This window comes from Dasypus novemcinctus, chromosome 9, assembly GCF_030445035.2.
Source record: "Dasypus novemcinctus isolate mDasNov1 chromosome 9, mDasNov1.1.hap2, whole genome shotgun sequence".
Classification (NCBI taxonomy): Eukaryota; Metazoa; Chordata; class Mammalia; order Cingulata; family Dasypodidae; genus Dasypus; species Dasypus novemcinctus.
In genome coordinates, this window is record NC_080681.1 from 121,320,585 (window position 1) to 121,334,951 (window position 14,367).

The 14,367-nt window shown below is 51.1% G+C and overlaps 1 protein-coding gene across 1 annotated transcript in view; it reads right to left on the reverse strand.

The window, feature by feature from the left end:
* Positions 1–14,367, reverse strand: part of TNFRSF8 (TNF receptor superfamily member 8) — a 53,425-nt gene that overhangs the window by 6,327 nt on the left and 32,731 nt on the right. Inside the window, exons 8-12 of the mRNA XM_012521201.3 lie at positions 10,499–10,586; positions 9,963–10,105; positions 7,981–8,082; positions 7,804–7,857; positions 659–684 (exon numbers count right to left, since the gene is read on the reverse strand). Of these exons, the coding sequence (XP_012376655.2) occupies positions 659–684; positions 7,804–7,857; positions 7,981–8,082; positions 9,963–10,105; positions 10,499–10,586 (413 nt within the window). The remainder of the gene's footprint in view (positions 1–658; positions 685–7,803; positions 7,858–7,980; positions 8,083–9,962; positions 10,106–10,498; positions 10,587–14,367) is intronic.

The window sequence follows — 14,367 nt, forward strand, 5'->3', positions numbered from 1 at the left end:
CAGAACCCACACCCGTAAGCACCCAAGTCTGTAAGAGTCAGCCCCAGGCCCACGGGGAAGCCCTCCCTGACCTCCATGGACCGTGCACATGGAGACCCCGCCCTGCGGGAGAGCCTTGCCTGCGCCACGCCAAGCTGTGGGCCTTGGCTTCCTCTTCTGTAAAATGGGACAACAGTACCCAACTCTGAGGTCACAAGGACTACCCGACGTAACTTCTATTCTATAAAGCACCAAGTGAGGTGTCCAGTGCAGAGTAAGAGCTCAATTCGTGGTAGCCAATTTTTTAAAAAATTTGTCATCTCAGCTGTGAGGACGCCACTCATGGAGGAATGAAGGAGAAAAGGGTATGTAAACACAGGCTTCCTGCTGACCAGACCTGGCCCCCGAAGCGGCCAGAGCCAACTCCACCGTCTGACAGGCCTGCCTGGAAGTCCCCGGCAGGTCGAGCCAGGCGCTGGCGGCCCTGTGGGGGCAGGGCTCCCATCCTCGGCCGAGGCCTGGCTGGGGCCCCAGGCGAGGTCGGCTGGACTCGGGGCTCCCTGCAGGGTAATCTGGAAGGCACACGGCCTGCCCCACAGCTCTCAGAACCAGGTCTGTTAGGGAAGGGCCCGATTTAGGGGCACAGAGCTGGGGCGGGGGCAGGGGAGGGACTACTCACGGTCGGGCTTCTCCTGGGTCTGGAATCTGCAAAAGAAAAAGAGCAGCCACTTCAGCCAAGCGGACTGGCAGCCACCTGTCCCTTCTTGTGCCACCTGTTGGCAAATGGCATGCCCAGATTACAGCGGGTGCTGAGGCCTGGCCCAGGGGCCAGGCCCTCGGTCTGGAGAACGGTCAGGGCTTCAGGGCCAGTGCCCATGGCCAGGCCCGGGGGCTCGCTTCCTGGTGCAGCCTCTCGCACAGTGGTTGTTGGGGTTGGTACTTCTGGGGAACCACCACCCCCTCAGCCATTCAGCAAGCGGGCTGAGCCTGTCAGCACCCTGGCTCCCACCCATCCCCCACAAAGCGATTGCTTCGGGAAACACACGCCACCCAAATGGAGCCGAGGAGGCCAGGCTGGGTCAGAAAGTGGGGTGCGGCAGCCCAGACCCCCAGGCAGGGCGGAGGAGGGGGGATGGCTCCTGAGGACGTTGTCTGGACTCTGAAGCCGCCTACCCCAGAGACTTTGGGGCTCAGGCCAGCGTGAGTTCGGTTTTTGGTTACATGGGCCCTAAGGAACCCATGCGACAGCCTCCAGGCACTGCCCTCGATCCTACCGTTTCGTGGGCTTAGGCATTTTACTATGACACAGTGATCCCTAGGGCACAGACTTTACCTTCTCATTCCAACCCCCTACCCTCCACTCCACGTTTTCTTTCATATTAAATACAGTTCCTGATTATGGTCAAGTGTATGCTGCTGGCATTTAACCACGGCCCAGAGGCCATCAGGGAAAGCCGGAGACGGTGCCCAGGCATCTGGTCTGTCCCGGGCAAGCCAACTCCCGGCCACAGCCAACCTTCTAGGGACACACAGCCCCTAACGATGCCCAAGCAGGCCATCTGCACACAGACACTTGGGGGGGGGAGTTGTCAGGTGTGCATACCTGAGTAAGAACCCTGCGACCAAGAGGCCCGCAGGCCAGCTCGGTGCCTTGGGAATGTCCAGGTTTCCTCAGCGTGGGGAGCCTTCAGCCCACATTCCGAGCCGACACGCTCACAGAAGGCCTGTGGTCTTAGATAACACAGCTTGGCTGTGCGGCCTGGGCGCTGGGGAGCCTGAGGAGCACTCCTCCGTGCACCTTTAAGTGGAAGTGACCCTTGCAGGCAGAACGCAGCTAAGGGGGCAACGGCCCCGACTGTGGTCAAAGAAGCCTGGGTGTAAAATAACACGACCGATTTGTGACTTGGCAAACACACGGAACAGACTGGTCTTAACAACTACCGTTCCCGCAGAGCAGGCGCCCGCAAGGCGGCCATTGCTCAAGTCACTTGGGAAATGCCCTCTGACCTGAGGCACATTCTTTTAAATGACGTCAGCAAAGCCAAATGAGTTTTGAAAGCAGCCAACAGTTTTTTGGTGCCAAGTCACTGGAATGGCCAGAAAAAAAAAAAAGAAAAGTGGGTGACAAAGTCACAAGACAAAATAAAAGAAGATAAAACTCAGCCTTGGACTGGAAGTTGGTAAACAGGAACGCTGAGCAGCTCGTGTCCTCTCAACGGTTCCATCTTTCTAAAGAGGCATGTGGCAATGGAAACCTCACACCCTGCGACCCAGTAATTCCTCTTCAGGGAACACGCCCTCAGGAAGTAACCCGAAAGAAAACAAAAGGCTGTGCACAGCAGCAGTATTTATAATAACCGAAAAACTGAAAACAAGCCAAATGCCAAACAATGCGGCAGCCTGGCAGCCCTGGAGCGGGGGACTTACTGGTCGTGAAGCCCCGCACAGAGCAACCTCGTCTCTCCAAACCTCAGTCCTCCATGCTGGGAAATGGGACCGAGCACACCAGCTTCAGAGGGCTTTTGAGGAGATGAACCGAGATATTACAAGAGAAGGCACCCAGTGATGTCAGGTTGTGCCCCGGTGCCGAGATGACGTGATAAAAATGGCACTCTGCTCCACCCCCTGCGCTCATCTCCCCCAAAACCGTCACCCTAGCTGAAAAATGAGAAGATCATCACAGAGACCCCAATAGATGGCATCCTACAAAATGCCAACTGGTCCTCCTCAAAACTGTCACCGTCACCAGGAAAAGTCTGAGAAGCTGTCACAGCCCTGGGGAGCCCAAGGAGACATGACAACTAAATGCAATGTGGGTCAGATAAAGGGCATTAGGGGGAAACAAAGGGGATCGAAATAACCTATGGACTTTAATCCCAAGGCATCATGTTGGTTCGCTGATGGGGTCGAATGCACCATGCTAGGGCAGATGCTAACAACAGAGGTGGCTGGGGTGGGGGGTACAAGGGAAACCACTGCACTATCTTCTCAAATTCTCTGGAAATCCAAAACTGTTCTAAAAATAAAGTTAATTTACATTTCTTTAATTAACCAAATAAAAAGGGAAGGTGCCAAGATGCTATCCAGCACCAAGTGGGCCCTCCAAAGTCCAGGATGTTAACATAGCTTGGCACTCAGTCACACCAAAAAGAAAATCAGCCTTCCCTAGTGACCCTCAGGAACAAATGCAAAATAACATAAAGGAGGAAAAGGCAGACTCCAAAGGGGTGCTGGCCCGTGCCTACAGCCATGGTCCAGCCTGCCTGTGCCCTCTGATGGCGACCCAAGCAAACACTGCCAAGTCCAGAGGTCAGATTTCGTGAATGCGCTTCCCCTAAAATCATCACCTCAGTCCACCGTCTTCACGTAGTGGTTTGTTTGTTTTTTTGGAAAAACAATGATCTTCTCGTAAACCCGTCCAGCCCCCCAGGACATAAGTCCAGGAACAAGATGGGCAGGGGTGGGCCCCCGGGACAAGTGCACAGCCCCCTGGCTGGCTCTGAAGGCTACTCTCATCACACATAAATTCACGAGTTCCATACGGGATTGATTAAAAGTTCTCGTCCTTTTGTCCCCATGTTCTCAGCTTTTCAGGGCCATCTCTCTCTGACCTGTCATTTCCAGGTGCTGTGGGAAGCAGAACAAGCCCAAAGAAGGAGCTGGGCACAGAGGTTCGGCCAGGCTGTGGCAACAGGCACCCCTCAATTCAAATCCTGCTTCTACCGGGGCTGATTCCAGGGCTAGTACAGGGAAAATACAAGAGAATTCTGAAAACCCTTAAAGCAAAGAAAGCTCAAAAATACATTAGGATGGGGGCACATCAGACAGATGCAGAAGCCAGTCAGAGGGGCTTCCGCTGGCCTAGTCCAGGACAATTTGAGCATCAAAATGAATAATGCCTGTAACAGACTGTAACCCATTGAATAAAATGGGACCAGGAGTCCATACACATATAAGTATGAATGAAATGAAAGCTGGATAAGGAACGGGGTATTTGCAAAGTCTCAAAGTACCTCCCCACAAAATGCTTACTAGTTACCAAGGAGAGAAGAGTAATTGCACAGCAGAGAAGCCTGGCAGACATTGCCCTAATCAAGTGCTCAAAGTAAACATCACCAGAAAAGGGACCACTGAAGCCTGGCAGGATGCAGACAACCCAAGGCGAGGGACAACCACAAGATCGCCTGGACTCTTTGAAAGTATCCAGGTCACAAAAGTCAAGGAAAAGACTGAGGAGCTGCTTTAGATTGAAGGAGACTGAAGAGACCTGACAATTAAAAGCAACACATGATTCTGAACTGGATTCTTTTGCTATAAAGGACATTACTAGGATAAATGAAGAAACTTGAATGGAGTCTGAGCATTAGGTAGAGGCAATGAAACAATATCAATTCCCTGATTTTCATGGTTTTATTACTGTCATGTAAAAATCTGCCACAGTTTGTATGAAACACACGCTAAAACATTTGGGGCAATAAGGTATTAAGTCAGCAACTTACTCTCCTATGGTTCAGGAAAAACAGGTTCTTTGTACTACACTTTCTGTTTTTAAGTCTGAAATTGTTTCAATGTACGAAAAATTGCTTTTCAGCATACACCTGCCTGCAATAAAAGACAAAATAATGACTCTAATGCCCACTAAAATGAGAATTCAAAGAATTTAAGCCAGAGGTTCTTAATCAGGGGTAATTTTCCTTCCAGGCAACATTGGGGAATGTTTGGGGACATTTTTGCTGTCACAGCTGGAGGATGTTACTGGTACCTGGTAGGTAGAGGCCAGGGATGCTGCTAATATCCCACCATGCACAGGACAGCCCCCCAACAGAGAACACCCGTTCCAAATGTCAGTAGCGCCAAAGCTGAGAAATCTTTGGCAACCACGATCCCAACAACAAGAGCCAACGAAATCCTCGTCCTACTGCTTACTAACCAAGTGGCCTGAGACAAATTACTTCCTCTTCCTGCACCTCAGTCTCCTCATCTGTAAAATGGGGATAACTGTCTCATAAGGCAGGCAAGAGGAATAAAATGACAAAGTATGAGCTTTACAAAGGACACCTGCAGTGAAGTCAAAGCAGCTCAAGAGACGGCTGGTGAACTTACAAGTGTCTGCATTTCTCCTGACACAGCAGTTAAGCACTGAGGGACCTTCCAGCTCGAGAGTTTTGGGGTGTGGAGAAGAGGAAGCGCGTTCCCAACCTGCTTCTCTCTAGGCCCTTAGGGATGTGATGGCAATTGGCACTGGGCTGAAAGCTTGCGAGGGCAAGGAGAGCTCCTGAACCTAGCACAGCGCCTGCATCTAGGGAATGCTCGGTGAAGACACCGTGAATGGATGCATGAGCTACGAAACGAGTGTGTGCTGCTCTTCGCCCTTCAGCATCCACCACTCCAGGGGAACAGGGACTCCACCAGTCCACTCGCACCCTGCGTGCTTATCCTGGCTTCACCTTCATTCCATCTTGGGCCTGGGAGCCCCGAGCTCGGGGGCCCACAGGAAGCTGGCGGGCCAGAATCGGCCCGAGAGAGGACGCCCATCAGCGAGGCGCGGCGCGGCGTGGGTCTGCTTCTGAAGGGAAGGTACCTCTTTTATTTTTTTAAAAGACAAACTGCTACCACGAAGGTTTGAAGACAAAAATAAACTGACGGCAATGGAAATTCTAATACTAGAAAAATGTTAAGAAAGCAAACACTAGTTTCAAAAGACGCTGAGCCTGACAGCTCATGGAAAAAGGCTTGAAACTGTCAAAATGCAAAAAAAAAAAAAAACCCCTTGCGAAGGGAAACTCATCAAGTTCAAAACATGTCTTGGTGGAACTGTGTTTTTATGCCCAAGTCAAAAGTTGGACTTCTGCCAGGCTCTCCAAGGCTCTGGGGGACAGAGAGAGACAGCAAGTCAATGACCCAGCCTGAAGCTGACACTGGGCTCTTGGGTGGGGCTTAGGGTGCAGGACAAAGCTGAGGGGAAAGGAGGAAGATGGGGCAGATGTGAGGCCTCTCCAAACAGAACCCCTAGTTGGGCAGGTCTCCTCCAGAACCAGAGTCTGAGCCGGGCTGGGCCTCGTGCAGGCCCTGTGGCCCGAGGCCAGTCATCCCTCTTTCTGAGCTTCACCTCCTCCCCGTGGAATGGAGATCCTGGGAGCCCAGAGGGCCACCTAGGGAAGCTCACACAATCTATGCTCATTTTTTTGCCTGTGCTTGGGGCCCTGCACCCAGGAGGTGCTCAATCAATGCTTGTGGCATGTTGAGAAAGACCTTGCCCTGCCTTGAAGAGCCACCAAGGGCTTGTGTAGGGAAGAGAAGACACTGTGCACAAGCTGGCTGGGGCCCACTCCCACCCGAGGGGAGAGCTAGAGGACACTCCCAGACTGGACTAGTGGTGAGGGACAGGGGTTCCAGAAGGCTGGCTGGCAAGTCAGTGGAAGGGAGGGAAGGAGGGAGGGAGGGAGAAGGGAAGGAGAGGAGGGAGCAGAGGGCAGGGGAGGGAGGGAAGGGAAAAGGGGAGGCATCTAGGAATGCTTCTCTGGGGGCTACTGAGGCAGGCTAGTTTAGGGAACAAGAAGATGAATCTAAAACCTAGCAACACAGCCATGAAGCACGTAGCCATGGAACCCCATCAGGAAAGACCCCACCAGAAGGCTGCTGGAAGGACCCCATGAGAATCCCCCATTAGGAACAAGATTTCATCCAGGATCAAGGAAAAACCCCGCGTCTTCTCAGGGGGTCTTATCATTACCCCAACCCCAGCGGAACTGACAGAGTAATAAAGCAAATCAGCAAACAGCTGGGACAACTCCCCCAAACATTAACAAGGGGAGGAATAATTAATGGTTTAAAAAGCAAGCACAAGAAAGCAGATGTGGCTCAAGTGATAGGGCTTTCACCTACCATATGGGAGGACCCAGGTTCAATCCCTGGGACCTCCTGGTGAAAAAGAAGAAGAGAAAGCGTGCCCGCACGGTGAGCCAGTGCCCACATGGTGAGCCAGTGCCTGCAGGAGTGTCTGTGTGGTGATCTAAATGCCCACTTGAGTGCCGACTTGGTGAGCCAGTGCCCACACAGTGAGCTGAGTGCCTGCGCAAGTGAGTCGTACAGCAAGATGATGATGCAACAAAAAGAGAGACGAAGGGGAGAGTCAAAGTGAAGGGCAGCAGAGACCAAGAACTGAGGTGGCACAATTGAAAGGAAACGTCTCTCCACATCAAAGGTTCCCAGGATCGAATCCCTCTGAATCCTAGAGGAGAAAGATGAGAAGAGAAGACAAAAAGAGAAATAGATGCAGAAGATCACACAGTGAATGGACACAGATAGCAAAACAAACAGCAGGGTGGGGGCAGGGGAGGGGAAAAAGAAATAAATATTTTTTTAAAATAACAAGCAAGCACAGCGGGTAAATCGCCCTTCTCTGCCTGGACCAGCCTGCAAGTACACCTGGGAATCCATAAACTATTTTTTTCTCCCATTTCTAGCCTCTTCTCTCATTTTTCATTATTAAAACTACTGGCCTAACTAACTGGCATGTTCTTAAATTCTTTTAGGTAACGTAACCAAGTACCTAGAGGAAATCCAGCAACACTACCATGGAAGAAGAGTGAGAGACAAGAAGGATTTGTAAACCTTCCTGCGGGCATTCCATCCAAACACACTGTCCAGAGCAGGTCGCGAAGCCTCCACCCCCCTGTGTTCCCACTGCAGATGAGGTCATGGAGAGAGGAGCAGCACCTCCAGGGAGGCTGTCCAGGGGGACACTGCAAGGCTGGGCTGGGTGGAGTGAAATCTCCTGAGCCCAAGCCCGGGGCCCAGAGCTGCTGTGTGTCCATCACTTACCTGCAGGCACCAGCGCTGGCCGCAAGGTCTGGGCTGGGTAGCACAGGTGGAGCTCTGGAAGGACACCAGAAGGAGGGCTGGAGGGGCTGGGCTTGGAGGGCAGGGGAGGGGCTGGGCCAGGCAAGCTCAGAGCACCCCCTCCCAGACCCCCCAGGTCCCCGGGCCACATCCACTCACTCTGGCGAATCCCCTTCCTGCAGGCCCTCCAGGGGCTCAGGAAGAAGGCGACAGAGGCGCCGGCCAGCAGCAGCACCAGCAGCACCCAGAGCAGCACAGGCCCTGAAACACACAGGCGGCCCTGTGTGCTCTGCCCCACGGCACTGAGCCCACGGCCCTGGGGACGACTACCCAGGACGGCCCAGCTGCAGGCCACTCTCTCCTTCCCCAGGGACACAGAGTCCAACAAGGCCGACAGAACCCGAGCCCTTCCCAAACCCGGCTGGACACCAGCCCCTGGTCTGGCCCAGCTCTTACCCACCTGCCGCCCTCCCTGGCTCCAGGAAGCCCACCAGGGGTGGTTAATCATTTAGAGAAGACACCCTATGCCCAAGGCACCATTACTATCTCCATTCTACAAACGAGGGAAACTGAGGCTCACAAAGGTTAAGAAACCGGCCCAAGGTCACCTTGAGGATACATGGCAGAGTCACAGCTCAAGCCAGGCCACGCAAACGCCACAGCCCAAGGTCTTTGCCCTTTCTGGCTGTGTTTACGTCTTAATATTGTCCTTAATGAGCTTCCATTTTTCTTTTGTTGCTTATAAAGCTCATATATCTAGTCCATATTTTATTCCTCCATTCTGTGGACCCTGGGATGGTGATGGCCTCTCCACCTCTAGATCAAGAGGGGGCATAGATTCCACATGGATGATGGATGCAATTCCTCTGCTTACCATTGTAGGCACTCTTAATTCTGGTGTGGTGGTTGACTGATATTCTACTATAAAACTATTGTGATTAGTAATAGAAGAAATTTTAGCATCGAGGTGGAGAAAGTGGCCATAATAATTGCTGATGGCAGGGAGAGGGTAGAAGAGATGTGATGTAGGGACATTTTTGGGATTTTGAGTTGTCCGTAATGATATTGCAGGGTCAGATGCTGGACTTTATATATCCTGCCATAACCCACTGAATGTACTGGGGGAGAGTGTGAACTACAGGGTAAACTATTATCCATGTGGTGCAGCAGTGCCCCAAAATGTAGTCACCGAGTGTGATGAGTGTGCCGCAGTGATGAGAGAGGTTGTTGGTGTGGGAGGAGTGGGGTGGAGGGTGGGGGGTATACAGGAACCTCACATTTTTTAGTGTAACATTTTTTGAGATGTATATATCTTCTTAAGAATACAATTTACAAAAATGATGTGGTGGGGGGTGGGGAGTGGGTTACATGGGAACCGCTTATGTATCTTGTTTTTTTTATGTTTTTTAATGTAACATTCCCTGAGATCTATTAACTTTAATTTTTTAAAAAATTAAAAAAACAAAAGATCATATATCTAGCTATCGTTTTTTTAAGCCCATTTTTAAACATTAAAAAGTAATAAATGCCAGAAATGAATGTGCATATGAAGCCCCAGAAGATCTTGTTAAAAGGCAGATTCTGATTCAGTAGGTCTGAGGTGGTTCCCAAGTGGTGCTGATGCTGCAAGTCCAAGCCCGCCCTTAGAGAAGCCAGCCTGAGGCATTACCACCCCCTAGTGCCAGCCACTAGAACTGCAAGTCCTAAAATGCGGTGCCGGGTATTTAATTAGGGCTATTTAGAGTGGCTGCCTGCAACTGGGTGCAACGTGCTAGGTACAAACTACACTGCCTAAAGCCCTGCTGACAGTCCATACACGGTGATAGCATCCCTGCTGGTATGTTAGTACACGAGGAGAAACCTGAAACTCAGAGGAGTTAAGCAACTAACTAGCCCAAGGTCAGGCAATTATTCAACATTTTCTGAATAACAATTATGGACCAGGGCACAAAGCTGTGAACAAAATTCCTACTCACAAGAATTAAAGACCAGTCACGAACAAGTAGCAGAGGCATGGTACCAACTCAAAAAGCTGGACACGGGCGGCTCAGCCTGGAGTCCCCCCACCCGCAACCTGGAGAAGGCCTGCCCTCCTCCAGACCTCCCGGAGGAGGCCTCTGCTACACCAGAGCCTTCATTACCTGGATCCAGGAGGGGCTTGCCCGTGGAGGAGAGAGAGATGGGCGCGCTCGTCGGGATGGGGGCGTCCCCCTGGGCCGGGCTGGTGCTCCCAATAATCCTGCTGGTCTGGGAGTCCCGTATGCTGATGGAGGTGGGGGTAGAGCTGCGGGGAGAGAAGCCAGTGGTACGCTGACAGTCAGCTGGCAACGAGGCACAGAACAGGAAGTGCATGCTCGTGAAAAATTCCCTTTCTGGGGAGCAGATGTAGCTCAAGCAGTTGAGTGCCTGCCTCCCACAGGCACTCAATAATAAATAAATAAATAAATAATTCCCTTCCTGTAGTGGTGGTGTCCCGAGTCCCCAGACCCTCTACTCACAGTCTCTACCAGGCACTTTGGGGGCACACGGTCTCAAAAAGGACCTGCAGGTTGGCATAGAGGACCCAGCCCCAGGCCCTGCCCCCATCCCAGCCCATCTGCACCTGAGGCAACCCCTGGGCACAGCAGGGACAGCCCCGCCTACAGCAGCCTGATGGAAAGAAGGGCCTGGGAGTCACCTGGCAGGTGCCCTGCTGTTCTCTGGGCTGGTGCTGCAGTCGGGTGTGGTCTCCCCGGGCTCCTGGGTGGTGTCCCTCTCCGCTGAACCTGTGGGGGTGGCAGTGTCTTGGAACTGGTGCCAAGGAGCCTCGCATCTCCCAGAAAGACTTGCACAGCTGGGCCTGGGGCTTTGGGGGGCATCGCGTGGGTTCATTAGGATGCAGGCCCTGGGGTCCAGCCAGCCTGGGGCTGGCCCCTGACGGCCTCCTCTCCCCCTTCTTCCTTCCCTCCATGCCACCATTCTTTACTAAGCACCTACTAGGTGTCAGGGACTGCGCTAGGTGCTGGGATACAGCAGTGAGCAAAAGGGATAAGGCCCCCACCCTCAGGGGGATCACAGAGCTGACTCGGGTGCACATGCCAAGGCATGCAGCGCTGAGGGGCCCTCGGCCTCATCTGACCAAGAAGACTTCCCTGATGAGGGGGTGACTAGGATGTGGGGGGGTATTCCAAGCAGAGGAGAGAGGTGGCACCCAGGGCCATGCCCACCATGTTAGAACTTCTGGATCCTAGCAGCAGTGTTCGTAATCATCAAAGAAGTGGAAACAACCCAAATGCCATCAGCTGGTCAACAGGTACAATCTAGTCTATCCATACAGTAGGTTATTATCAGGCAAGGCAAGGAATGGGGTCCTGATATGTGCTACAGCACGGAGAACACAGAACGTCACATACTGATGGTTCACAAAACCACGGACACCAGAGGATTGGCAGGTGCCCAGGGCTGGGGCAGGGGTGGGAATGAGCATGAGGTTTCTGAGGCTGTGGTGATAGCCATGCAACTCTGTACGTTTACTAAAAATCATTGAATTGTACACTTCAAACAACTGAATTTAAGGTATGTCATTTCCACCTCAGCAAAGATGTCCTAAAATTTGGGACTTTATTCCCAAAGTGATGTTTTTAATCAGGAAAGGGATGGGGCCAGCGTGGCGGAAGTCCTGCCCCGTGTTCTCCCCTCGGCCAGGTGGCTCTGCAGCTCTTCCCGTCAGAGGCAGGTATGTGTGCTCCTGTCCCCAATGTTGGAATGTGACTTGTGACTTGCCGGGGTCAGTGGAAGGCAGGCTGAGCTTGTTGGGTGCGGCCTGGGCTGTGGAGGCATTCGTGCTTCCGCTATTGCCATGAAGAGGCTGTCCCCAGGTGGGCGGCCCACTGCTCCCACGATGATGAGAAACGCGGGGCAGATCCGAACCCCACTGGCGAGCCAGGAGAGATCAGCAGAGCCGCCCAGCTGACCCACAGGTGAGCAAGCGAGAAAGAGAGGCTGGGATTTTGAAGTTGTTGGCGAGGCATTTTTCCTGCTACTCTAGTTGAGAGAGAGAGTTAGATACATGCCTCAAAAGGTTGCAGCAGAGATGGGCTGCTCACCCCCTGCCAATGTGCGGTCACACAACCTGAAATATCTGGATGCTTAAGCATGGCCTCAGTTGTTAAAGGCTTTTCTTTTTAAAATCAACTTTATTGAGTCATAATTTATATATAAGAAAATATCCCCCCAAATTTGATGAGTTTTGACAAGTGTATACTTTTGTGTAATTACAACTTCAATCAAGATCTGGAACACTGGGGGCAGGTAGGAAATGGGAAGCAAGAGTTTCTGTTTGGGGTGATGGAGAAGTTTTGGTTGTGGACGGTGGCAATGGTGGCACAACACTGCGAGTGTAAGTAACACCACTGAACTGTATAACTGAAAGTGGCTAAAGTGGGAACTGTTATGGTGTATGTACATGACAATAAAATAAATGAAAAACAAAAAAGATACAGAACATTGCCCTCACCCCAGAAAGTTCCCTAGTGCCCCTCTGCAGTGGATCCTTCCCCCAGGTCCAGACCCAGCCAACCACTTTTCTGTCACTCCAGGTTAGTTCTGCCCGTTCTGGAATTTCACATAAATGGAATCTTCGGGAACGTGGTAGTGTACTCTTTGGTGGCTGGCTTCTTCCACTCGGCATAATATTTTTGAGACTCATTCATGTCACATGTATCAGTATATCATTTCTTTTTATTGTCAAATAGAGTTCCATTGTACAGATGTAGCACCAGCTATCCTTCACCAGGTGATGGACATTTGGGTGGTTTCTACTTTGGGGCCATGATGAACAACAGTTGCGAACATTCTTGGATAAGTCTTTGAGTGTGGACGTGTATGTTCATTTCTCCTCAGTAGATACCTAGGAGGGGGATGGGCGGGTCACTGCACTGACCAGACAAAATGTCTTTCCTGGCCAGATCAAAGCTGGCCACCTAAGCTCTGAAGCAGCAGGGCCAGAGCTAGAACCAGAACCCAGTCCCAGTCCAGTGCACTCTCCACTTAACCACACTGCCCTCTGCCTGGGGCCTGGGCACTTTCCTAAATGCAGGATCACCTGCTTTTCTGGGGCAGAACAATTTGGCCCACATCCGAAGTAGGTCATGCCCAGTCATTCACCTCTTCACCCCACTCCCCTGGCTGGAGGCAACCTTTCCTTGATGTGTTACAAAGCAAATATATAGACACACACTGCACACACATCTCCTTTCTAAAAACCTTTCAGTGTCTCTTGGATTCTTCCTGAAACACTCAGAAAAGAAAGTCGGGGCTAGGATTAATTTCCTTCTTAGATTGGTAGGGTCCTGAGACCTTCTGAGGGCCTGCAAACAAATGCTTTATCTTCCCATTATGGTTACCAGACTGTTACCGGGATTATTAATAGTTGAAACCTGTAGGCCTTAAGTGATGAAGAAGATGATGCAATTTCTTACAGTAGTTTCTATTGCATGCAAACAAGTATCTGAATTAGAGTTTGAAATGTCTTTGGTTTTAGTGAGAGGGGATCTCTAGTGTTCAAATGTACTAACCAATGAATGCCTGACTGCCCTTCCTAAGAGCCCTGGCTACTCCCACTGGCACCATGAGGAAGTGGAGGTACCACTGAGGTATGAGTACACAGTGTCTGTGTCAGGGCAGCCATAAGAAACAGCCCTCTGGAGTGCAGGAGAGCCAAGGCTGGCTGGGGCTGCACAGAGGGAGTCAGGGCGCTCCTGCTGATGTGAGCCTGGAGTGCGCCAGTGTCCGCACTGGGAGGGCCATGCCAAGGTGGTCACCAGGCCTAGGGTGGGGCTGTGAGGTTGCCAAGAGACTGCCTGTTCTGGAGCGGGACTAGGGCAGGGGAATGCAGCAGGAGCAAGGAAAAACAAAACGCAACAGACCAGAATCAGGAAGAGAAGCCCCCATCTCCCTGCAGTGGCCCTCCAGGACCCTCTACTAGCAAAGCTTAACATCATGCTCACTATAAAGGAGAAAAGCTTAGAGTCCAGTCCATTATCTGTTATCATAGAGCAGGTATTAAAAAGTAAATTTGGAGCTGAGAACAAACACACTTTCTAAAAGCAATTCCTTATTCTCTAGTCTCTTACTATTATTCCTTTTTCATAGTATCCTTCTCTTCCTTTTTTCAGAGCATCCTGTAAAAACTTCTTGAATTTTTCCATGGACACTAATTTGATTTTTTTCAAGTTTTCTTCTACTCCTGGATTTATCATTGCTTCACCTGCAGTAAGTTTTTTGTTTGTGTATCTTGTTATTCTCTTTCATACTGCTGGCTTTCCATATATGTCTGAAGATCTTTACTATTCATTCATATTTATTTTTTAAAAGGACTATGCTGAATACACCAATAGCTGATGAGGTTTCTTCTGCAGGTGCGTTAGGATTTCATTTTCACAATAGTATCTTCCCTGAGTAGGAAGTCTACCTGGGAAATCTCGGCCCATGGGTGAGGAGCATGAACTGATAGTTTTCATTTAAGGTTAATTGCGCGAGGCTTGCAGGTTAACAAGGTGTACCCCA